We start from the raw sequence: 27023 nt of genomic DNA, 5'->3' as shown, positions 1-27023 counted from the left end.
AAAGAGAAGGAACTGATTGGCAGTGGAGAGCGCACTTCATCAGTGGAAGTTTTTTAATTCAAACAAGCCACCGTATTTCACAAGTTATACCATTAAGACAAATGTTTTTAATCACTTATTAAAGGCCACATTTCCTTGGACTGTGGACTAAAAATTGAAAAGATATTGCTTTAAGCCAAGGAAACTACATAAGGTTTTTGCAGTTTTAGAAAAAAAGTTACTGGAATAGATTGAGAGTTGCAAGTATGATGTTGTCTATTGGAACAGTGGGGGTGGGGGGATGTCTAGATAAGTTGACACCACTGTCTGTGTTCAGTGTGATTAGTGTGTTCAGTCTTATAATCAGCATTTCAGTTGGCACTAAAGGTTGTGGGCTTGAGAACTCAGTGTAGTAACAACCTTCTGATTGGACTGGCTGAGGTTTAACATAGACCCTGTTGAGGGCAATGAAAACAGAAGACAGAGCCCTCAAAAGTTTGCTGCATCAACATCTCTCCCAGCCCCTTTCCTCTGAAAAGTTGCTGTCTCTGATTCTTTGTCAAAAGAGCAGGGGAGAAACGGCATTCAGGGTTGCTAAATGGAAAAATACTAAAGCTAACACGAACAAGACAGTTGCTAGGTCCAAACAAGCAACCAGTGAACTAAAGAGTGATAGTTGCTCTGTGAATAACATCACGGCATCTTCGAGGAGATGAAAAAGACTGAAATCAATGCATCTAATTTTGTGACTGGTGATACAGAACTCTGTTCCCCAAAGTCTTATTTTTCCCTCCACTGATAATATCTGTGTACCTGTTTTACCTTGTGCATGGGAGTTTTAAAAAAGGTCTAGTTACATAAATGTGAAATCCTGCCCTTTTGCTGTTCATGTTTAAGTTAAAAAGAAATTGATTAGCAATTCATCTGATCTTGATGTTGGTTGAGAACAGTTTTAAAGATGAGAAATAGTTATTATCCACGGGGAAAAATAACCTGTTGTGCATATTCCTTTAATCTGAGTTAGGCAATTAGGTAGAATTGGACAATTCAGTGCTTTAATTGAATTTATGCTGACTTGGGGAGCAGAGGGGTTTGATTTACAGTATACTGTCGCCTGTGAGCTGCAGCAATCCCTAAAATGGCCAAATTATGTTTATTTTATTCTACATAGTAGTAATGAAGTGAGATTTCTACCTGGTCTCTTGAATAAACTCAAGAATAACTCCTTTATTAGAAATAAATCTAGTTCACAACAAAGCTATGTTCCAGAATTAAACTAAATCCCCTTTAACTCAAGTGCAAACAGCCACACAAACAAGACAATGCAGTTCTGCAGACATATTTTGAAAAAGGAAAAACAGATACCATGTGAGCCAGTGTTCCAAACTCCAACGATATAATGGGATAACTTCTCATGGTTCCCTGAATTTCCTGTCAACTCCTGTTTTGAGATCAAAATACTGACTGCTGTATAGTGATGGAATATCTTCAGAAGTCAATTCAGATGGAAAGTCAATTAGAATTGATTCTTTGACTGGATGTAATAGTGCAACTTTCAGATTTTAAGATAGTCAGGAACTTTCTCGGGTCTCCAGAAGTTCTTGACAGCAAGAACTGTGTAGACGTTCCTCCTGTAAAGTTTCCTGTAACTTTTTTGGGAGAGAGTGTTGTTTAATGCGTACATCAGAGGTCTTTCATGGTCTTTCCCAGCTGTTCTGGAAAAAACATGAACGATCTCCAGAAGAATGTTGCTACTCACCTTTCAGCTCATAGTCTCCATTTCTTCCAAACCAGGTTTAAACAGCCATTGAAGGCATAAACCACACCCCTTATCTCTATCAAAAGCTTCATTTGTCTCCTTTCCATGGATACTTATCTTTTCAATAATTAACAAGTGAACCAGTGCTGACATTACTGTTGTGAACCATTCTAAATTTCTTATCCCTTCAAAACCTTGGTAAACCATTTTTAAATACAGAATGTACACAATTCCATATTTCAATTCCTTTCAGTCCTTAAGCGTGCAATCCCAATATCTGAGTAATCTGAAAAGCTATGAAATATGGCTTTGGTATGATATGTTCCTGCCAAGATTTCTGGCAGTGTTGAAAGCATCATTGTGTCAGCTTAAATAATATTCAGTTTCAATCGAAAGAAGCTCTAGGTCTGATCAATGTGTGATTAAATGTTATGTACCTTGTGTGATGGAAAGCAGGGTAGTGTGAGCACGTAAGTAGAGGTGACAGCTTTTTACATGATCTTCAAAGTGTTCACTCAAGCTTCATTGAACCACATTCATGAAGTTGTTGAAGGTGCAATTTTCCATGAAACATTATCTATTAGAGTGTTTGGATTTGGTCTTACAATAATGACGTCTGTATTTTTGTTGATCTTTTGTACTTCTTGCATTCTTTTGCTGTTGGCGATGGGGCTACTGTAAGCAGTTCAGTTCTAGTTTCTTGGAATCTCTGTCTTCTCATTTCAGCACTATTCTCCAGAAGGACTCAGCGCAGCCTGATTTTCAGATTTTGCAGCCAGTGAACATGCTGCTAACAATAAAAAGAAATCTGGCTGTAACATGGTATCACAAAATCCCTGGCATAGAAATAAATGGAGATCTAAAAGCAATGAATGTAAGTATTTTGCAAAGGCTTTGACGAAATATAGAAATTAATTTGCTGCAGTATTAAATGCAGTATTACACTCTGACATTTGGATGTTCTGTTGTTGGTGAAAGCCTTCACCTGTCAGTTGAAGAATTGTTGTCAAGTTGGCAATATGCTAACATGATCAGGTATTGCCTCATTCCCTACAGCAGCTATGCCCTGGAATAAAACAGCAAAACAGGGGAACTGTTAGTAATATAATGGTGTTCCACTTGGCTTGTTTTCATATTCCTCTGACCTTCCTATCTGATGTTATACAGTCAGTCTTTAGTAATGAGTTCTGTTTTATCCCCTTAATTTCAACCTCTGTGAATTGTGAGCCTATCACCTGAGGTCTGGTTTTTTTGCCTCCCTGCTCACTTCTTTGACCAGGAGACTTATCCTACACAGTGCCTTCAGGATTCTGGTTCCATGTTCACCCTTCTCTCCGGCCTCTTGGTCTTTTATGGTTCATTTCATTTAGAACTGCTGGTGTGGCATCAGCTGTCTCAACCTTTCTGCTGACCACAATAACTATAACTCTCTCCTTTTTAACTTGGTGCACTTTATTCTCTCCAGTCTGACTCGAACATTGTCATCAAACTTTTAACATACAGACCTTTACTGAGCGGAAGTCATATCCAACTTTTTGACACCACTTCTGGTCTCCCTCTGGACTACTTTCCTGCTGATCGTCAAGATTTGTTTTTAAGACTGTCACAAATCTCGTTCCCCTGTGAATGACTTCCCTCTCGAGCTGACTCTGAGCAGTCCGCTTCTCCTTCCTTTCCAAAATCCACAAAACTGATGATCCTGCTCCTCAAGATAGGAGTTTTTAGTTTCCTGGCCCTACTTCCCTGCATTTCCATAATTCCTACCAAAATGATCTGAGGGCTGTGTGTTTTATGAACAGAGGCTCTGCCAGTCCCTAATCATGAAACGTTTTACACATTTGGGGGCAGAGGGGAGGGAATTGTTTGCCAATTGAGTAATTTCTTTAATTGCACTCATTTTCTCTAAATAAAAAGTTTTACTGCGGCATCTATAGATTTCGAACTCTGCTGGCCTTTTTGTAGTATGTACAGAATATCCTTTGTTTCAACTCTGTGTGGGTCTCCTTGGATTTCTGCATCAGTGTGGTTTTCTGCTCTGAACTGGAATATTTCCAATAGCTTTCCAAATTGTCACTCTTCTCTTGCGTTTATACAGTCCACCTCCAACTCTGTCATTAGGTTATTGACCCATATACACTATAAATCTGCATTGTTTCTTGTAGCTACATGAATTAGACTTATCCACTCTCCTTTCCTGCAAGAACTCTATTGCATTCTCTTGTTGTACCATCTCTATTCCAATTGACAATGCAGCCTCCTACACCAGAGTTTTTGATATGTCTTCTCTTTTCCTCAAACACAAAATGTCCTTCTCTGTGACAGAGCCGTGATCGTGTCCATTCCATTTCCTGTTCTTTGCTGTCATTCCTCCATCCACCCCCTAGCACCACGTTTATTTCCTTTGTCCTCTCACTCCAGGTTCAAGCATCATTGCTGTTCTCTTTATACTACCCAGTTGATGCCCATATGGAATGGATCTTCCCATCTTTGCTTTCGGCATTCCGAAGGGATGGTTCCTCTGGTAGACCCTGTTCTACTCCTTAGTCACCCTCAGCATCTCCTCCCCTTCCTGTGGCACACTCCTAAGTCATGAAACAAGATGCAACATCTGCCCTATGATCTCCTCTCCTCACTGCCCAAGCCCCGCTGTTGTTGCAAAGGTGGAAATAGGCATCTTAGTGACGAGTGAATAATGTAGATGAAAGCTCATCTCTGTGTCAGATATGACCCTGAGTTTGTGAACTCGCTGGTACCGTTCCAGCTTGATGCCAGGAAAATTGATGAGAGTTTCTAGCTAATGATTGAGTTCGTAGTTGGAGGCTTTGCCCTTCCTAGCATACAGTTGGAGGGTATGTCTGATTATTCAACGTTGTATGTCAGACCAGCAGAGGTCATGGTGAAGTAGCATGGATGTCGTCAGTATATGTGTAGAGCCTGATGCTTTTTTGGATATTTTCGTCAGAGAGCAGCATATCAATGAGAAACATGTACTGCCTTAACATTGTTGATCTCTTCCAGATTTTCATACAATAAATACCAGACTAAAATATTTCGGATGTTGGAAATCTGAAAATGCAGAGTAGGTCAGATGGCATCTATGGTGAGGGAAGTGATTGCTGACCTTTAATCACAATAGAAAAAGCTGATGAAAGAGTCGTAACTTGAAATGTTACTTTTGGTCTTTATGCTTGGATTTACATCATAAATAAAGCTAAGTAAGACATTATCCCATGACAGTTACTGTGGAGAAGGATATGGAAGCTAGAGAACTTGGGAAATAAATGACGTCTGGAAAAATGTCCATGTTACAGAGGAGGTGGTGCTGGACATCTTAACGGTGGATAAATCTCTAGGACCTGTTCATGTGTACCATTAGAACTCTGAGGGAAGCTGGGGAAGTGATTGCTGGGCCCCTTGCTGAGATTTTTGTATCATCGATAGCCAGAGGTGAGGTATTGGAGGACTAAAGGTTGGCTAACATAGTGCCACCATTAAGAAAAGTGGTAAGAAAAAGCCAGGGAATTATAGACTGGTGAGCCTGACATTGGTGGTGGGCAAGTTGTTGGAGGGGATTGTGAGGGATAGGATTGACATGGACATATTAGGGATAGTCAACATGGCTTTGTGCATAGGAAATCGTGTCTCACTAACTTGAGTTTTTTGAATTAACAAAGAGGATTGATGATGGCGGAGTGGTGGACGTGATCTACATGCACGTCAGTAAGGTACTCAACATGGTTCCGCATGGTTAGGTAACATAGAATAGAGGGAGAACTGGCCATTTGGATACAGAACTGGCTCGAAGGTAGGAGCCAAAGGGTGGTGGAGGGTTGCTTTTCAGACTGGAGGCCTGTGACACAAGGATTGGGGCTGGGTCCACTGCTTTTTGTCATTTATGTAAATGGTTTAGATGTGAACGTAGGGATGGTTAGTAAGTTTGCAGATGACACCAAAATTGGTGTAGTGGACAGTGAAGAAGGTTTCCTTAGAGTACAATAGGACCTTGATCAGGTGGGCTGAGGAGTTGCAGATGGAGTTTAATTTAGATAAATGTGAGGTGTTGCATTTTGGTAAGGCAAATCAGGGCAGGACTTGTACACTTAATGGTAAGGTCTTGGGGAGTGTTCCTGAACCAAGAGACCTTGGGGTGCACGTTCATATTTCCTTGCAAACGGAGTCGCAGGTAGACAGGGTAGTGAAGAAGGCATTTGGTATGCTTTCCTTTATTGGTCAGTGCATGGAGTACTGGAGTTGGGAGGTCATGTTGTGGCTGCACAGGACATTGGTTGGGCCACTTTTGGAATACTGTTCAATTCTGGTCTCCTTGCAATCAGAAAGATGTTGCGTAAGTTGAGAGCATTCAGAAAAGATTGATAAAGATGTTGCTGGGATTGGAGGGTTTGAGCTGTAGGGAGAGGCTGAATAGGCTCTGGCTATATTTCCCTGTAGTGTCAAAAGCTGAGGGGTGACCTTTATAGAAGTTTATAAAATCATGAGGAGCATGAATAGGGTGAGTAGCCAAGGTCTTTTCCCCAGGGTAACCGAGTCCAAAACTAGAGGGCATAGTTTTAAGGTGAGAGGGGAACGATTTAAAAGGGACTGAAGGGACAACTTTTTCATGCAGCGGGTGGTGCGTGTCTGGAATGAGCTGCTGGAGGAAGTGGTGGAGGCTGGTGCAATGACAATATTTAAAAGGTATCTGGAAGGGTAAATGAATAGGAAGGGTTTAGAGGGATATGGGTCAAATATGGCAAATGTGACTAGATTGGCATGGCGAGTTAGACCGAAAGGTCTGTTTCCATGCTGTACAAATCTATGACTCTGACAGGAGTTGAATCAGTCGATGAATTCTTTTTACAGGGAAATAGGAGTTGGCTTGAAAATGAGGAACATTAAAATATGGAGACCGATCAGATTAGCTTGTTCACTGGAAAAAATGAACATAAACTTGATGGTCAAATGGCCTGCTTCTGTGGTATTATTTAATTGTGGAAATAACTTTGAAATGTTTTGATGTAGAATGTAGCAATAAATGTAATTAAACTTATGGGTAAGTAGACCAGAATCGATTAGTTTCAAGATCGAGGTTTGCTTTAGTCAGTGCTAATGCTGTATTGATTTGATTGAAATTCTCAATCTAAGATGATCCTTTATATTAGAACAGACCAAACAACGGCAGCCTGATTATCATAGCAATGATTTATTGTACATGTGCTTTAAGTGGAAAAGTGAAAACCTCCCAATGAAACAAGAAGTAGAAAGTGCAACTCAGTGGAGGTTTGTGGCTAGAAAATGAATCACAGTTGTGTATTTGAAACCACTGTGCAGCTGTTTCTCAGGCAATATGCCTCACAATATGCTTCACCATATCACTCGAATACATTTTGCTTCAGTAAGCCTGGCATATTGTACAGTATTGTGGCTCAGTGATTAGCATTGCTGCCTCACCGTGCAAGAGACCTGGGTTCAGTTCCACCCTCAGTGGGGCGATTGTCTGTGTGGAGTTTGCATTTCTCCCTGTGTCTGTATGTTTCCTCCCACAGTTCAAAGAATTACGGATGAGATGGATTGGCCGTGCTAAATTGCCCATAGTGTCCAGGGATGTGAGGCTGGGTGGATTAGCCAAGGGAAATGCAGGGTTGCAGGGATAGGGTCTGGGTGAGATGCTGTTCAGAGGGTCAGTGTGGAATTGATGGGCTGAATGTCCTACTTCCACACTGGGATTCCATGATCATTGTGATATCAGTTTGACTATAAATTTAGTTATTCTTTTTACTTACTTAATAAGTGAACTGCAGAATGATAATTATTTTTCATTGTTTGAGCACCTGAATCCATTAGCTGTTCATGACTTAGTTCCTAATTTTAGAATCATGATCATAGAACCCCTACAGTGTGGAAACAGGCCCTTCGGCCCAACAAGTCCACACTGAACCTCCAGAGCACCCACCCAGACCCATCCCCCTATAACCCACCTAATCTACACCTCCCTGAACACTACGGGCAAGTTAGCATGGCCAATCCACCTAACCTACACATCTTTGGACTGTGGGAGGAAACCAGAGCACCCGGAGGAAACCCACGCAGACACCGGGAGAATGTGCAAACTCCACACAGACAGTCGCCCGAGGCCGGAATCGTACCCGGGTCCCTGGCGCTGTGAGGCAGCAGTGCTAACCACTCGGCCACCGTGCCGCCCCAGTTTAGACAGCACTAATGCCTAATGTCATCTGTCTTGAATCTGTATGGATTTACTTTAACATAATATTTGAAACTTCCTATATTTCTGTTCAATAAATTTAAACTGTGTTTGTAATAGTATTGACCCTTTTTATACAGAGCATTTGAAAGTTTGTAGAAGCTGTCCTTCATTCCTGTAAATGCAGTGTTCTGCATTCATTAACACCTGCCATATTTTAACTCTTAACAACAATTATTTACATATACCAGCCTGTACTAAAATGGTAGCTTCTAAGTTTGATGTTGTGGTGTTCGTGAAGGATGTGGGAACAGTTAGGAATGAGAAGAGGCCATTCAAGCCATTGCCCCTCCAGCTGGCTTACTTCCATTGTGATTTCTGATTTTTCTGTCTTGACAAGAAGACTTGTCCTTTCATCGTTTTCTTCTCCAAAAAGAACAGTCCTAGTTTGTCCACACAGCTAAATTTTCTCATCCTGAAACTAATGTTGTAAATCGTTTCTGCATGCACTTTTTTTTTTGTTTCAATGCCTTAACCCTTCTTAAATTGCATTGCTTAGGCTGGTCTGAGTACTCCAATTGAGTTTTTATACAGGTTTACCCTTCATGCTTTTCTAACTGATGTCCCTAGTTGTAAAGCCCATGATACCATATGCTTTATTAACCACTTTCTCAACCTGTCATGCCACCTTCAGTGATTTATGCACGTATAAAAGCAGGACTCCTGATCTTTTACCCATTTTTAGCGTAGTACTCTTTTTATATTGTCTCTTCACATTCTCTCAACCAGAATGAATCACATCATAGTTCTCTGCACTTAATGTCAACTTCCATTTGTCTGTCTATTCCATGAACTGGCTTTTGTCTATTTGATGCTCTACACTAACCACCTTAACAATACCTTGTCAAGTGTTGTCTGTGAATTCTGTAATTAAAATCTTATGCATTTAGGTCATTAATTGACATGAGGAACAGCAAGGATTTTAACACTGACCCCTGGAAGTCCTCTGCTGGAAACCTTCTTTCAGGTTAAAAAAGCAGCTGTTAACCACTACTGTTGAATGTATTTCAGTCAATTTTGGTTCAGTGTAGCTTTTGTCCCTTTTATTCCATGGGCTATAACTTTGCTCGTTTTGTGACATTTTATCAAGTGCCATTTGGAAGGCTACATCTGCCACATTAACAGCAATGCCCTCATCAACTCTGGTCACCTTGCCAAAAAAACATGCAATTTATTTAAACGTGAGGTGCCATTAAGGAAAGGCAGCATGAATTTTTTTAATTAACCCACATTTGCCCAAGTGACAAATTCTGGTGGGGAAAGTAGCTGAGCTATTTTCAGAAATGAGAGGAAAGAGAAGTTTGAAGAAGTAGATCAGAATTTTGAAAATAAGTGAAAGATTTTCCTGTTAAATGATTGGCTGATACGTAATAAATGCAGATTTTCGGAAGACATTTAGAAATAGATACCCCAGGAGGCTTATTCTTAGTCAGCAAAATTGTTTAGTTCTGCCATCTTTGTGACTGTAATCCCAACCCATGTTTAATGACTCAGTTTATTCAGCGCCCTACTGTTAGCTTTTCTTCCACTCATCATAAACTCCATATTGTTGAACCCTTTGTCCTTGTGTAATGAGTGAAATGAGGTTGGCAGAGGGGAATCTCCATTGAGTTCCCTGATTGGGACTGTTAACCTGGTCCAATCGGAGCCCTGGCTGACACACAAACAGGGGTCTAGACCCTGTTGTAGTGCAGAGGTAGTGCCCCGCCCCTCATCTGAGAGACCTAAGTTGCGGTCCTGCCTACTCCAGAGGTATGTAATAACATCTCTGAAGAGATTGATTAGAAAAATAAATATTTTTAAAAAAAAATTATAAGCAGGAGTCTCAGGGATTCTCCTCACTAGGGACTGACTCTGAGCTAGCTGGTCAGAGTCCATGTACTGTGCATGTGTAAATAAAGGGTGATTTGGTGACGGGATACCGGCCTCCGTGGAGTTATTTCACCTTGGCTTATACTACGCTAATTTGTGTCTATTCATCGCCTCTGACCTCGCTGATGTGCAATGGTTCTGGCCCTCAAAACATCTAAATGTAAATTTGGCAGCTTTTTCTTCAAAATATTCCATAACCTTGCACTGCAGAGATCTGGAATCTCTGTCTTATGCACTTGTGTCTCATTGCCGTTTGTACATCTTGGCTCTCTTTGCCTTTAACCAGTAAGACCTCTGTACTTTACTTTTTTAAAAATCTTGTCTTTACCTTTGAAAGAAATCTTGAGATAGGTTGATAAAGAATCCAGGTGTATTATTAACATTTACATTGAGAAAGCCATAAATGACACTCTTCAGAAATTCAGTTGTTCATAATTAATTGTTTACATAAAGAGTTTGAACATGTTGCTACTTAACAGAATGTCCTGTGTGCTCGCATTCCTGGTTATTTGTCCTTCCTTGTTGAATTGTAGATCTTTACACTCAAGCTGTTGCAGCAGTGTGAGATGGGGACAGTTTAGCTCATGTTGCCCTGTCTGTCTTACTGGCTATTGGTCCTCAATGGTGGGAAATCAATAGTGATATGAAGAAGGGAAAATTTAGGAAAAACACAACATATTGATGCTTGGTTTTCTTTGTCGCACCTTGTTTGCAGATTACAGTTAGTCAGGATGATTTGACAATCCTTCTAAAAATCCTGCTGGAAAACTTTGGCGAGGCCACAAGTGACAAGGATGCTGCAGTGGACCCAAAAGACTCTGACAAAATAACAGACAAAACTGTTGCTTCTGGAGCCAATCTATGCCAAGGTACTTGATCATTTGGAGAAGTTGACACATTGCTTCTCATCTGTGCTGGTGAATGAAAGATTATTACACAAGTTTCACTGGAAGCCAATGTAAAATCATCAGCTCGACCCACAGTGTAGTCTGTTTGTGTGAGCTAGAAGCTGCATACGTAAGTCCTCAGGACCTCGGTTTATGAAGGCAAAAGGAATTTGGACGTGCATTACACCTTTTTCAAAATAAAAGGGGTTATGCAGAAAGCCAAACTTTGTATCCCCTTGGTAACACCCTGACCAATCAGAACCATTCACTATTTTAGTGCACCCAAAAGAGGTAATCTTATACTTTCTGGATTAAATTCTCTTTGCCACTGTTCTGCTCATTTGGCCAACCGCCCTGTTGACTTTGCATTTGCAGAACAATATAAGAGCACAAGCTCTAGTCTACAGACCAGAACAATGCAGAGCGAATCAATCCAACACACAAATGGGGTCTAGGCCCGAAACGTCAGCCTTCCTGCTCCTATGATGCTGCTTGGCCTGCTGTGTTCATCCAGCTCTGCACCTTGTTGTCCCAACACACAAATGGGCTGGGATTCCAGCAAATGGATGAAATACTCCCTCCTGAAAGTAGCAGAATTAAATGAAGCTTGTTGCATAGTTTGATGTTAAGCTGTTATATGTTGTGTTTTATCACAGCGGTTTTAATCGATAAGTTTTTATTCACTGAATCCCGTACATCATTTTGCAGGCTATCCACAAGTGAAAGCAGGTGATGTGACTCGTGTAGAATCCGAACATAAACCTGAGCCTTATGAGACACTCCAGTTCGATTTCAAGTTTGAATCACTTTCGATTCTGTTGTATACTGAAGGTCTCAAACAAGTACGTAGCATGTTTGCTTCATCCACAGTTGAAAATAGTTGTCTTTTTAAAATCTGTCCATATTTGTCTAGAGCTGTGTGATCAAGAATGGTGTCTACAAGAATTTTTTTATAAAACATGAACAGAAATCAGAAGGACATGTTTATAATTAAAACAAAAGAGCATTGTAGATGCTGGAAATCAAAAACAGTGCTGGAAATAAAACATCTGATAGGCTCTGTGGAGCAGGTTAATGACTCAAGTCGACTAAAGCACTAGGTAGAAGTAGAGATATAATTGCTGCGTAGAATGGAGGGATGGGAAGAAAGTGTACAAGGGAAGGTCTGGGATAGGACAGAAGGTAGGAGAGATTAACTAAAATGTCATGGAACAAAAGGCAAATTGTAATGGCTGTAGCCAAGAAACAAGGCATTGATCCAGAGTGAGGCAGAATAATAAAACAGTTCTGAGTGACAAAAAATTGAATGGAGTAGATTTCATAGTACGAAATTGGTTAACTCAGTTTCAAATCTGAAAGGCTTTAAAGTGTCTAGGAATGTGAGATGCTATTCCTCAAGCTTCTGTTGAGTTTTACTGGAACATTGCAGCAAGCCAAAGACACAGATGCGAGTGTGAGAATAAGGTGGAGAATTAAAATGAGAAGCAATGGGAAGGTCATAGTCATGCGACTGTCAAACTGTTATGTAATTATTTTTTCGAGTAACTTATTTAGTTGAAGCTCCATTCTCGGTGATATTCATCTCATCCTCACTCAAAGGTTAATGCTAGTCTTGATAGGGTTGTTAATATTAAACTCTTTACAAGAAATAGTTTTTGTAAGTAGATTCATGTTTCTACAGTTTAACAGTTAATCAATCATTTTGATTTTCAAATAGAAAATATAAATATTTTCTGAGTTATTCCATCCACTCCAAAATATGATAGTTATCACAGTGTTGGATTTTATCTGGCAATTCCTCAATTTTAAGGTTTTCATTTTTGCCTTTAATTTCCACTACGATGTTGTCATACCATTTTCTGTACCTTCCTCCAACCGTACAACACTGATCCCAGTGCTCTAATTCTGCTGCCGTGTGCATCTTCAATTTTAACTGTTGGTAGCTGTGTTAATTATTGGCTTTGACCTTACTTGACTCCTCTAAGACACAGTGTTACCCAGCTGAAGTGGTGTATACTTCCTGTTTGGCTCAATGTCTGATATTGTGTTCCTGTGAAGCCCCTAGGAATGCTCTTATTATTTTATAGGTGCTGTATAATTGCAGTATAAATGATGGTGATCATTTAGTCATCATTAGTCAAGTTTATTTGCAGGCTAGAATAATTGCTGAAAACAGAAAATACACAGCCTGTAACTGCGAACATAATGCTTCCCTTTCACAAGACTTTGACCTTAGCTAGTGGTCAAATTCAGGCAAATGAGCCATCTTTAATTGGCATTTATATATTTGTGACAGTTTGTGGAAGGTTGGGGTTGATTTTCCAGCAAGCATTTCCATTAGGGTCATGACACTCTGAAAATCCTTCAAAATTGGCAACAAATCTGAAATTAGGCCAGTACAGCACTATCAGTTCAAATTGGTTAACACTGAATAAATGCTGGATATTGCAGGAGAAAGGACAGTTTGTTGAAGCTTTTCATCCTGTACTCATTAGGACAGTTTGACAAGAAATACCAATAGTGTAGCAACACGAGGAGTGTTTGCCGCTAACAGAAGGGTACCCTCAAGGCTGATGCTCTGCCTATTGCATAAAATAAGTAATGTGTTAAATGAATAGCATTTCAGGATAATGCTAGATGTATAGGCTGCACTTGCCAAAGACTTGTGGATCCTATCCAACAGCTATCCCTTCGCTTGTTTGCAAAAAACAAGGTATTAACCGTACTCGGCCAATCATGCATGCAAAACTCAAAACAGAGTTCAATGCTGGATGTGATTTCATGGTTGGATAAAAATTGCTGAATAATTTTTGTGTTACAAATTACGCTGGAAAACCATTTAGGATTGTCACTTGTGCTCGTAGTGCAGTGCATTTGCGTTTGCTGGGAGCATGTCGCGATCTTTGCTGGCATAAAAGAATTTGGACTCATGTTGTGGCTATTTTAACTTCTTTTTTAAAAAAAGGTTGACAGCCATTCTCTGATTCATCTTTCAAGGTTGACCATTCAAATTTTAAAAAGAGTTGGCAGGTAACTGTCAATCACCAAATGACTGATGCATTCTCCATGTTAATGTCTCCATCTGTCATAATTCCCCTTCTCACCAATCAGCGCTTTTTTTTGATAGAGTACAAAATGGTTGTTTTCCCTTTTAAATTGGCGTAATATCCTCAGGATGAAAAGCTTTGACAAAGTGCCTTTTTTCAACAAGCTCACAAGCTCAAGTTCTGCGACATCATATGTCTGTGGTTAGATGCTGAGGGGCTAAAGACCTTGTTTTGAGAGGTTTCATGTCATCTGAATCGTGCCATTTAAATGAAATGATAAACGTTTGAAAAAACCATGTAGTGAACCTTAACGCCCATGTTTTGATCATTTCATTGAGTTTGGCTATTTATAGGTTGACACTTAAGTATTCTAAAATACTTTGGGCAAAGTAACGCAGTTTGTACACTCTCTGTACACTATTATAATTTGAGTGTGCAACTGTTACCAATTTGAGCGCTGACATTATTTTCTACAATTCAAAGTCAAATATACAGTTCAAAAGAACAGTCATATTACACTCGACACATTAGCTTTGTTTTCTGTCCAACCCTCCTGAATTTTTCCAAAATTACTTATTTTATTTCAGATTTCCAGCATTCCCAGTACTTTCAGTTTTCTTATTATCAGACCAGTAGTTAAGTATGACAGTTGGGGAGTGCTGCACTTTTGGAAATACTGTCTTTTGCGTAAGAAATTGAGTAGACTCTCAGTTTTCCCCCTTGTGGGCATGCGATCTTGCGGCACTATTTTCAGCAGAGCAGGGGAGTTCTCATGCCGTGGTCGATATTTAGTTTTCGACCAAGACACAAAGCAGATGCAAAAGCAAAATATTGAAGTTGCTAGAATTCTGACATACAAAGAAAAAATCAGAAATGCTGAGCAGACAGGTTGCTTCTGTGGCAAAGAACCAAGTTAGCATTTCCAATCCAAGACTTTTCATCAGAACTGGGAATTGTTTTGATGAAAAGTTGCAAACCTCAAAGGCTAACTTGGAGCAGATGAACTGATGTATGAAATTGGCTGCCCTATTTTCAGCCTTTAGAACAGTGACTGCATTTCAAAGCCATTTGGCTGGCTGTAAAGCAGTCTTGGACATCCTTTGCTTTGGAAAGGTGCTACGTAATTGCAAATGTTTGAGAGCTGACGTTGATGATCTACAGATATAATAAAACTAATTGCTTGATGTTCCGTTTACGATTCTGGATTCCACTTTCTCCCATTGCACGTTATCTGTTATTTGCATTTTGTGCAATACTTATTTTCTTGCAGTGAGACAGAAATTTGAATCTTTCAGCTCTCCATCCTGCTCCCATGCTGACCTTTCCATCTTTGGCCTAATAGTGCTGCAGTGAATCTTCACCCAGACTGCAGGAACAACACCATCTTTTCTTTTACCATTCTGGAGCTCCTTGAACTCAATTGAGTTGAACAACTTTCAGTCATCACCTTTGCTTCCATCTTGGTTCAGTGCACTTTTAAATTATTCCCACTATTTATGGCTGTTCCATAATGAAATATTTGTTATTTAATCCCTCCTGGCACCCAGCCTATCTCAGACCCTGTCGTTTGTTAATTCTACCCCTTTCAACTTCAACAGGCTTAAAAACTCTGGAGTGATTATCCAATGCATCAAAACGATGACTCTGCAAAGGTCAGCCATGTCATCACCAAATTAGGGACGAGGAGAATGGAGGTGACAGAGCAGAGCTCCTCTCCCCTGTGGTGTTTACAGTGTAGGACTTCTGGGATGTCACTCGTTATTGTGTTTACCCCACCTCCACTGCTGCGTCATCATTTGGTCCTGTTCAGTTTCCACATTTCCCTGGGAGGGGCCCTTCCCAAAGCTGGGAATCGTGAATGCTGAAGCTGTGCCTGTTCCCTCACAATGATGCACCTCCTCATCCAGGTAGTAAAATGGCAGCAGTGCATGCGCTGGCTGGTGATGCCTGCTGGCTGCAAAGTTGTGTTCCTGCATGTAAGCACTCATTGCACCACTTGGTGGTGGTGTTCCCAAAAGTGTAGCCGACAAGCTCTTGCATCTCTTTCTCTTCATTCTGATGAAAGGTCATCCATGCGAAATGCTTCTCTCCACAGATACTGCCTGATGAGCTGAATTTGTCCAACATATTTCATTTCTAATTTGAGATTTCCAGCATCTGCAGCATTTTGTTTAAACCTTTCAATCTGTATAGATAATTTTATTCATAATGCTACTCCAAACATGCTTGCAGAATGATGTTGTGAACTTTGCATATTGCAGCCCATTGACCATCTGCAGCGTCGAGAAAGATCATGCCTTGGGGAGTTCAGGTTACATCTCACCACAGCTTCAGGGATGATGTTCACAGATGGTTCGCTAGTTTTTGACATGAACCTCACCACGTGTACACTGGATGACCTAAGAGAAGGAATTGAAAAAGTTACACAGAGGTTAGAATGAAATAATTCTCTTTAATTCCTCTCATGCCGTTGTTATTGTCACTGATTATTTTGTTTGCTTTCAGATATTAATGACCTGGGGTACAGGGAAATTGAGCTCATCTAACATCACTTCCAAGGAGTATTATGTTAAATAATGTTAATATAACCATATGAATTAGGCACTGGAGTAGCTTTATTCCTGTAACTGGTGTAAACATTAAAAATTCAAATTTACGTGAACTTGAAAATTGCTTGTATTCACTTGGTGCCTATTTAGTTTTTTGTTGGCTTCTCTTTGCGCTCTCCTTCTTGAAAGTGCTTTTTATTATGTGTGTCTGCTTCTACTTTTCTCTACCTTTTGAATTTGCTCACTTCATTCCCCTTTTGAAAAGCATTTACATGTATCTGTTTCCTTCTTCGTCTTTATTCTTCTCATTTTTAAATTATCCAGCACTGGATTCACAAATAATTTACTGCATGAATAATGTTTTTATATGATCAGAATGTTTGCTTTCACTGCAGAATGATTGAAAAGAAACAAGGTGCTCAGGAAAAGGTCATGATTGAGTTGCGGTACAACCAGATGAAGGATGAGACATCTATCACTACTGTGCTGGAACATTTATACCTTTGTGCCAGTGTGGAGTTCTTGCTGAATGTGGCAGATTTCTTCATCAAAGCTATGCCTGAAAAATCAGCTGACAAATCTGTCCAGTTATATCCAAAGCAAACTGGAAAGGCTTCCCCTAGCAGTGGTTGGTATAGCTTGTTTGTGCATCCCAAGTCTTTTTTGAAAAAAAAAATTACTATATTTCTTTCTTTTCAAACAAAGTTTGCTCCTGAACAAAGTGGCACATTGATCAGCTTAGCCATTCCATGGTGAATAATTACTGAAATTTTGGAGGAGTAGTAGTATGTATTATCTCAGGAGCTGACTTTTCTTAGAAACTATTTTGAATAAAAATTGCATTGTGGTGTCATAATTCACAGTATTGGCATTCAATACTCAGAATGATTGATTATTTTTGGGAAAAAAATTTTAATCCAAAGAGAAAAAGTACAAGATTCTGCATTTTTAATAACTGCCACAAATGTAAAAGGACAATGTGAGTTTGCACTGTGAATTCTGTCTCACTTTATTTGTAAGCAAATGAGAATGCATTCATCCAGATTGTACAACTTTTAAGCTATTTGCTATTGCACACTAGTGCCATAATAGGTCATTCGCTTCATTTGGGGAATCACAGTTGGTACCAGGTTGTTACGCAATATTCTTGAACTTCTGGGTTTTGTATTTAAGAGGCCGTTTAAGTACATCAAAGAGAAGGGAATTGAGGGTTATGCTGATAGTTGGTTAACTAGTTAAGAAGCTGATTGCGCTAACTGGTCTGTATGTGCTATATTTTCCATTCCAGATATAAAAAGTCCATAATAGCCCAGTAGTTCCATGTAGATGCATTCCTGCATCAACACAAAAGGCTGATTTATTTGCTGTAAGGGAGTAGGAAAGATGAGCCAGCACGGTTTCCAGGTCTAGAACTGCCCCAGGGGAAATGGGAGGAATGGGAAATGGTCACTCATTGGGATTTTTACCAAGATGCTGTTAATTGGCAAGGAAATGTGTTCCCTGCCCTGTTAAGGGCCGCAGGCAAACTCTCGAGCTGGTCAGCTGATCGGGTGCCTTCCAACTTCACGGGAGCAGCTAACTGCAATGGCTGGTGAGTAACTAAGAGTGTGCTTTAACGTGAAGGTTCCCCTTCCAGCAACTTTCAAAAATTGAATTAGAAAATAGAAAAAGCAGTTTGGTGGAATGATAATATCCTAACTTTCCACTAAGTACTTCCCCTCAGGATGTTGAGCGGCCTGCCTAAGTCAGGAAATTGGAATCCGATTGAAAAATTCCACTTGGATTCCAATACCCGCTGTCTCTTAACAAGGTCTCTTAATGACCTAATTGGCTTTCTGTCTTGTGGGGGTGGCAAAAAATGGCTGATGTCAGAAACTAGGTCATGAAGCTTTCACATTTGTGAAATTTACAGCTTTGTTGGCCTGATTTGGTAATATGGGCAAGCATTGAGAATATAAGTCAACTGTTGTTTGCTGTAAATGTCTGATTATACTTGTATTTAAATGATCTATTCAAAATAAATGTCCCATAAATGTTCTCTAAGGAAAGGCATTTTATTTGATGCTATTTGTGTTGGATTTTGGGGCACTGTGCCAAACAATGCTCATTTTCCATTGGCTGATCCAATAATGCTGTTGTTTCTCACACTTTAGCTATAGGCACAAGAATTAGTCATATTTAAAAAAAGCTTCCATGTTTGATGACGTGCATATTTTATATTCTTTTTATTCACTTGTGGAATATGGATGTCGCTAGCTGGCCAGCATGTATTTCCTGTCCCTGGTTGCGCTTGAGAAGGTAGTGGTGAGCTGTCTTCTTGAACCGTTGCAGTCCACATGTTGTAGTTTGATCCACAATGCCCTTAAGAGAATTTTGGGATTTTTTTTATCCAGTGACAACAAAGGAATTGCGATATTCTTTCAAGTCGGGACAGTGAGTGACTTGGAAGGCAACTTGCAGGTGGTGCATGAAATAATTCCGTGGAGGCTGGCATCCCTCACCAAGTCACCTTTTATTTACATATGGAGAGTCCTTGACATTGATCCAGCTCCCTCACAGCCAGCTCTGAGTGAACAGAACCTGTGACGCTCCTGTTTATATCTTGTCAGCCAGGATTCCCTGATTGGATCAGATTAACAGTCCCAATCAGGGAACTCGTATTTACAAGTCTACCTGGCTGACCTTGTTACAGTCACTACAGTGGTGTTCCCGTTTAATGCACCATTCAGGCTTTAAACCTTTCTAGGAAAGAATATAGATCTTAGTTAGGTTAGTTGTCAGGCCAGCTATCACTTCTCAGCAATCCCAAAGTCTCCACATGAGCTGTGCAAGTTGTAAGCTGCTTAAGCAGCTTTACATCGAGAAATTGCATTCAAAATAATTAGTTGGACCATTCAAATCGGTTGTCTTTTTCAATTCTGTAGAAGTGTTTAACTTTCCAAATTCAACTGGTGTAGATACAGAACAGCAACCGAATAGATTAGAGAGTTTGCTCTGATGCTTTTTCTTCTAATTCAAGAGATGAGGGCATTACCAATTAGGCCAGAACTTATTGCTTTTGAGACAATAATATTGACTTGCCTTCTAAAATATGAGAATAGCTTGTCAGTCCATCTTGAGGGGCTGTGAGGGAAAATCATATTGCCTGTGGGGCTGGAGTCACATAAGTTTGGACTGTGATGATAGATTTCCTTCCCTAAAGGATATAAGTGAACCACATTGTTTTCGATTGGATTCGATTCCACCCTCTGGCGACTGTCTGTATGGAGTTTGCACATTCTCCCTGTGTTTGCATGGGTTTGCTCCGGGTGCTGTGGTTTCTTCCCATAGTCCAAAGATGTGCAGGCTAGGTAGATTGACCATGGGTATTTGTTCATAATGTCCAGGGATATGCAGGCTGGGTGGATTAACATGGGGAAATGCAGGGTTACAGTGATTTGAGTGGAGAGGTGGGTCTGGGTGGGACGCTCTTTGGAGGGTCACTGTGGACCTGATGGGCCGAATGACCTGCTTTAAACACTGTAGGGATTCTGATTCTTATAACCCAAAGTAAACCAAGGTACAAAACATCAGACTGTTCTCTAGTTTTAAGCTCCTATCACATGGAATTCATAACAGCATGAAGTTTATCGTACCGATCCAATTACCTAGAAATCTGTACATTAGGTTATAACAAATCTGTCCAACTATTCTTGTAACTTATTTTATTTTTCATAACAATTTTGAAATGCACCTTTTGATATTTTCAGATTTTTTTGTGAATTCCTGTTGAAATAAATGAATAGAATATTTTGTTCCGCAAATTAAGAATGTAGTCTTATGAGACTACACTATGGAAATTTTGTGCTCTCTGTCCATATGGATATTTCTTGGTCATATTTCGTACTTGCAGTCTGACTTAACTTGGTTTTATTTTGTTCCAGCTGTAGACACCCCAAAAGAGAAAATTAACGTGAAAGTACTGGTGATGAATCCTGAAGTTGTGTTTGTGGCAAACCTGTCAAAAGCAGATGCCCCTGCGCTTGTTGCTTCATTCCACTGTGACTTCTCGTTCATCTGTGAAAAGCAGTCCCATAAGATGATCGCCCTTGTCAGTGACCTGAAGGTTCTCGCATGTCCTTTCCTCCGAGAGAAGAGAGGAACAAATATAACCACGGTAGGAGCAGCATCTTTGTGGATACAACTGGGTTTGGGCATCCATAATTCTTTGTACTTGTAGAAATCTCATATTGATGCCATGGCCAAATCAGAAGCATCCCTTGCTGACCAGCTTTGTGCCATTTTTGGTGAATGTGTTCAAGGGGCTACCCTACCTCTGTTTCTATCTTTTAGTTATTGTTGGCTGTTAAATCCAGGAACGTGGAATAAAACATTAGTCTTTGAGAAGCTTGGAAGTTATTGTTTTATGATAGTGTATAGTGCAGAAAATGTTGACAAATGTTATTCCAGTCAGAGGATATAATGATCAGAAAAAAAGAACAGGCCTGCAGCTCTTTTGTTTTATACCTCTTTTTTGTAGGTTCAATTTCTTTAATATTATTGACTCTTCAATCCTTAATCTAGCCCTTTTGCAAACTACCCAAAGTAAAACCTTCATTATTAACTGTTGTGGCGTACTATATATTTTCAGGTGTTGCAGCCTTGTTCATTGTTCTTGGACTTCTTTGAGCCCTTATCTGGGCCACAAAATATCAGTCTTAAGGTAGAAGAGATAATTGTAAAGGTAAGACAATGTCCTCGAATTTTGGTATTCACAGGTATGAGTCATGGGAGCACTGTTGTCTTTATTATCCTCCACTGGGAATGATATACAAAGCATGCTATTTTTGGCTCCTTAGTGTAATAGTTGTGATTTATCGTATGTCTGGACTTTCAATTGTTTCTTCAAAGAAAGATATTTGCAACAACAATTGAACTTAAACCACTGAATAATTAATTATCTTACTGTTCTGTACAATGTCTTGTAAATTGACTGTCTTTTGTTTGAAGGTTTCCCCAATTATTTTAAATACGGTGATGACAATCATGTCTGCGATGACCCCCAAAGTGCAGGAGATGGAAATCCAGCAAGTGAATGATGATGTGACTGACCTCTGGGCCGTGAAGGATGTCTTCAATTGTAATTATTGGTTTCTGGGAGTTGATATGGCCAGTGAAGCAACAGAGACTTTCACAACAGAAAAGTGGGAGAGGACAGGGGAGTGCTTCCGAATAGACATTTCGTTAATTCAAGTTACTCTTGAATGTGGACACGGTCACTGCACGATTCCTTTACTTCTGACTGAGTCAACGTTTTCCGGAAGAGTTGAAAATTGGACATCATTTGTCAGTGTTGATTCAGACATGACCCTTGAGGTATTTTCTGCTAATCTGTTCTTTGATAAGATACATAATGTCTTCGTAACTACAACAAGCTGAGCTGTTTATATTGAGAGATATTTAGAACTGCCGATGCTGGAGTCAGAGATAACAGTGTGGCGCTGGAGGAACACAGCCGGCCAGGCAGCATGAAGGGAGCAGGAAAGCTGACGTTTCAGGTCGGGATCCCTCTTCAGAAATGGGCCCATTCCTGCTCCTCTGATGCTGCCTGGCGAGTTGTTAATATTGTTTTATTTCTAAGGGCAGTATGAATGTACTAGTTAGCACTGCAATATACATATTGATCTAAATTAGAAAGAAAAGTGTATTTAAATACTGTCATTCACAACTTTGGTACATCTCAAAGTGCTTCGCAGCCATTGTACTCTCATTGTTTTGGAAGAGGAACAGCAATGATGCTGGTAGGGAAGCAGTTGATTTTGAGATGTTTGACTTTGTAGATCAGCTGAAATTATTGTTTTCCTTTTTTTCCCTTTCAATGGTGGCTGGCTCACAGCACTGACATCCTTTTTATCTGCAGTGTAGGAGCGTTAAAAACTTGTCCTCAAGCTTCACCACTCACCTGTCCACGAACACACACAATTCAGGTGTTGCAGTTGGTTTTTAATTGTTGTTTGTATATTCCTGGAATAGTAAACAAAGACGGGTGGAATATAACCAGAGGAGATAATTAGATTGTCTTTGGTGTTTCTCCCTCTGAATCTTCCTTAGCACCCTAAATGATTTGACATTCCAGGGCTTCACACACACGGAATCATTCACCAGTCAGTGCATTAGTACCTAAAAGTTAGATAATCAACCAATCTTTGTTTTTTTTTAAAAAAGAAGTCTTGTCCAAAAGTTCAATATGTTTACACGTAAAATGGCAGAAAAGTCAGAGACAATGTACTAGCCCAAAGACATATACAACTACAAAGAGCTGTAGACTGACCAAATAGACCTTGCACATAAGAATGAAAATCATCTGGTGTTTTTCTAGAAGCAAATACTGAAGTGATTAAGGACCCAGACCTGACTATATACGTAGTGGAAACTGGTTTCACGCTATCTGTCTAGTGGGTGGCATCAAACCATCCGAAGTGATCACAAAAATACAAAATTTTTGTCTTTAGAAAACTGGTAATATTCATTATTGCGAAGATTGACACAGAGGCAAATGCCAGTATATTACCTCTGCAAATCCTGAAGAATGTGTACCCACACACCATAAGGCCATGGCACATAGGAGCAGAATTAGATCATTTGGTCCATCGAGTGTGCTCCGCCATTTGACGATGGCTGGATAGGTTTCTCAATCCTATTCCCTTGCCGCCTTCCTGTATCCTTAGATTCTTGATTAGTAAGGGAATCAATCTATCTCTGTCTTAAATGCATTCAGTAACTTGGCTTCCACAGCTTTCTGTGGCCATGAGTTGCACGCTCTGGCTGAAGAAATTCCTCCTCATCTCAGTTTTAAAATGTCGTCCCTTCATTCTGAGGCTGTGTCCTCAGGTCCTTGTCTCTCCTCGTGGAAACGTCTGTACATTCAGTCTCTCCAGCCCTCTGTGTTCTGTAAGCTTCAATGAGATGCCCCTCATCCTTTTTAAACTCAATTGACTATAGACCCAGGGTCCTCGGCCACTCCTCACATGACAAGCCCTTCATTCCTGGGATCGTTCTTGCAAACCTCGCCCGGACCCCACCAAGACCAGCACATCCTTCATTGGATGGGGGGCTCAAAACTGCCCACAATATTACAAAAGTGGTCTAACCAGAGCGTTATACAGCCTCAGCAGGACATCCCAGTTCTTGTATTCTTCTTGAAAGCATTGCATTTGCTTTCCTAACTGCCAACTGAACTTGTTTAACCTTAAGAGAATCCTGAACAAGGACCCTTCAGTCCCTTTGTGCTTCATATTTCCAAAGCCTTACCCCAGTTAGTCTACGCCTGTATTCTTCCTACCAAAGTGCACAGCCTCAGACTTTGCCACATTGGACAAAAAAGATGGCAGATGGAATACACTATCCTAGTCACTCCAAGTCCTTCTGCAGCCTACCTGCTTTCTCAACATTACCTGACCCTCCACCTATCTTTGTGTCATCTGCCCTCAGTTTCTTCGTCCAGATTGTGAATGTATAACGTGAATAATTGTGGTCCCAACACTGACGCCTGCAGAACTCCACTTGCCAGTTGTCATCCTGAAAAGAGTCCCTTCATCCCCACTCGCAGCCAGTCTTCTATCCATGCCAATACTTTGCCCTTAACACCATGGGATTTTATCTTATTTAATAGCCTCCTCAGCAGCGCCTTGTTAAAGGCCTTTTGGAAATCTGAATAGATCATGTCTACTGGCTCTGCTTTGTTGAATTTGCTTGTTACTTTGTCAAAGAATTCCAGCAGATTTGTCAGGCATGACTTCCCCTTGAGAAAACTGTGCTGACTCGGCTCTATTTTACCATGCACCTCCAAATACTTTGCAACCTCATCCTTAATATATTCTAAAATATTACTGACTATTGTGGTCAGGCTAACTGGCCTACAATTTTCCATCTTCTGCCACCTTCCCCTCTCAACAGGGGTGTTATATTAGCCATTATGGCCCTCCCTAACTCTAGTGATTCCTGAAAGATCATTGTCACTGTCTGCACAATGTTCTCATTAACTCCTTCAGAACTCTGGGTGTAGTTTATCTGGTTTGGGTGATTTATCCACCTTCAGACCTGTTTGCTTCCTCAGCACCTTCTCTTTAGTGACGGCCACTATACTCAACTCTGCCCCCTGACATAGGAATCCATGATGATATTTACAAATATAAGATTTCTGGCATACAATGATTCACTGATTCCATGGAAGCATCGCTATACGTGCACATCTGCACTAACCAGTTCATCTGGAGTGTGCTGTCACAGATGTTCTCCTTCATAGACACTGCTGGAACAGCAGTTGCATGCATGAGAGCTAGCCTGACATCACTAGTCGCAATCAATCGAATCAATCAGACATCAGAGACACAACCAAAACTGTAGCTGACTATTAATAACATTTGCAGAACTGAATATTGAAGAATGGAGCACTTCATTTTCTTCTGAATGAGTGGAGCAAAAATCTCAGTTCTCTGCTGTGACCAGAAAAATTAAAATTCTAGCAGAAAAGGCGGGGCAACGAGCTCCGGATAAATAGAAACTGGAGAATACATCTCTGTGATAAAGAAGTCTTTGGGAGATATCTCTGCTCAGCTCTCAAAAATGAATGAGCTGTAAGTGAGAGCAAGGAACCAGATGAACTGCAAAAGCAGATGCACAGCACATGCTGAAGAGATGCAGAACATGAATGAGTCTCCTTTCAGAAATAAATTCCAGCAACAATGCTGTAGTGAAAGAACTCCAGCAGGACGTAGAAGGAGCCAAATGAGCACTGAAGTAGCAAGAAAACAAATAAAGTAGAAAGAAAGTTGAAGATGCTGAATAGTTATTACAGCAAGTTGTGGAGGAGAAAATATACTGGACAACAGAAGGTGAAAACTTTGATAGAATTAGAAAAATCCATGATGCACAAACAAGAAACTTCAAAATGAGCTGGTAGCTTATTAAAGAATAAAACAATAGATGCCAGTAAGATTCGAACCACTGAAAAAACTGCTGGAGGAATTGGACCAGTAAGTTAACGCAAAACAAAACTTGGCTGTGGTGTGTCAGAATAATCCAAATTCTGGAACAGCAACTGCAATCCATGAAAGAAAAACTTGACAACAGAAATGGGAATTATAGTGTTATGATTGTAATGAGGCCAGCCAGATGGACGTCATAGGATATGAGTTCCCTGATTGGACCAGATAACAGCCACAATCAGGGAGCCGTGGCTGACAAATAAGAACAGGAGTGTCAGACATCCTGCTCATTCTGAGAGCTGGTCCTGAGGGAGCTGCATCAGTTTCAAGGAATCTCCACATGTAAATAAAGGGTCACTTGGTGATGGGATACTGGCCTCGAGTTATTTCAGATAGACAAATATCATGGATGACTTAGGAAATCAGTGGCATCTCCACACAAAGTCACCATCATGAAATCTGGATTTATCACCAAATTACCTATGTGTTCTAGAAACTCATAGGCTCACTTGATATTATAAATGATTAAAATATTGAATGGGAGGGGGATTTATATGTGTACCTTGTCTTTAAGTGTTCTTTTATGGATGCCATATGTTGCATATGTCCAATATCATGCCTGCTGGTAGTTTGACTGCTGTAGTCCCCAAGCTGCGAATGCAGAAATCAGTTGGTTTTCTGTCATAACTCACAATATGTATGATTGTGTTTAATACAGAGTTAGTCAGTGTCTGATGAGTGATTTGATTATTAGACCAATATCATTAACATCACGTATCCCCTGGCTACCCATCTTCCATTGCATCAATTCAATAATTACTCCTCACTTAACGAAAACTCTCATGGACTTGCTGTACCCCGTCTCTACAATGTCTGAGAGTCCTGCGTTCCATCTCATTATTTATGGAGACTGGTGTGTTTCCTCTTCCCTTGTTTCATTCAACTATCAGTGACATTTCCTACATTGTAAAAAGCAATAATTCATCAGAGCTGCTAAATTAGCTGGAGAGCGCTTTGAGGTGTCCTGAGGTTATATTTACAATTGCCTTAAACTGCTGTTTCCGCACCTTGTTCAGTACATTTTTGTTTACTGCTAAGCTCGGCTGCGTTTAGTGAGCAATTGGAATCTTCATAACATTGAACTGTTTTATTTCAGGTCCTTTATTATAATGAAGTTAGTGCAGTATGGGAACCTCTCTTGGAGCAAGTTGCTGGAGGCCAGAAAAGGTGGAGTCTGACATTTCAGGTAATGAGATCTTGTATCGTTTGTATCTGTGCACTTATCAGGGCCAAGTTAAGCTCCTGAACTCTGATGTGGGCGCTGTGTGCCAGTTATGTGATAGATTTTCTATGACTTCCATGAACTCGTAATTGTAACTGGGTTTGAGAGAGTGTTTTCAGCATTGTTGTCGAAATTCAAATTTAACGACTGTCCCTTGACATTCAATGGTGTTGCCAACACTGAATCCCCCACTATCAACATCCTGGGGTGTTATCATTGATCAGAAACTCAACTGGACTCACCACATAAACACAGTGGCTACAAGAGCAGGTCAGAGGATAGGAATACTGCAGCGAGTGACTCACCTCCAGACTTCGCAAAGCCCATCCACCATCTCCAAGCCACAAGTCAGTAGTGTGATGGGATACTCTCTCCACTTGCCTGGATGAGTGCAGCCCCAACGACACTTAAGAAGCTTGACAC

The 27023-nt window shown here is 40.3% G+C and overlaps 1 protein-coding gene across 1 annotated transcript in view; it reads left to right on the top strand.

Annotated features, from left to right (window-relative positions):
- Nucleotides 1–27023, top strand: part of vps13c (vacuolar protein sorting 13 homolog C) — a 167404-nt gene that overhangs the window by 43460 nt on the left and 96921 nt on the right. The window contains exons 22-30 of the mRNA XM_048617031.1: nt 2465–2612; nt 10585–10738; nt 11465–11598; nt 16065–16234; nt 16748–16980; nt 20276–20508; nt 20983–21075; nt 21342–21707; nt 26475–26564. Coding sequence (XP_048472988.1) covers nt 2465–2612; nt 10585–10738; nt 11465–11598; nt 16065–16234; nt 16748–16980; nt 20276–20508; nt 20983–21075; nt 21342–21707; nt 26475–26564 — 1621 coding nt within the window. The remainder of the gene's footprint in view (nt 1–2464; nt 2613–10584; nt 10739–11464; nt 11599–16064; nt 16235–16747; nt 16981–20275; nt 20509–20982; nt 21076–21341; nt 21708–26474; nt 26565–27023) is intronic.

Source organism: Rhincodon typus, chromosome 36, assembly GCF_021869965.1.
Source record: "Rhincodon typus isolate 14 chromosome 36, sRhiTyp1.1, whole genome shotgun sequence".
Classification (NCBI taxonomy): domain Eukaryota; kingdom Metazoa; phylum Chordata; class Chondrichthyes; order Orectolobiformes; family Rhincodontidae; genus Rhincodon; species Rhincodon typus.
Note: the sequence above shows the minus strand (reverse complement) of the source record. Positions and strands in the feature narration are given on the sequence as shown.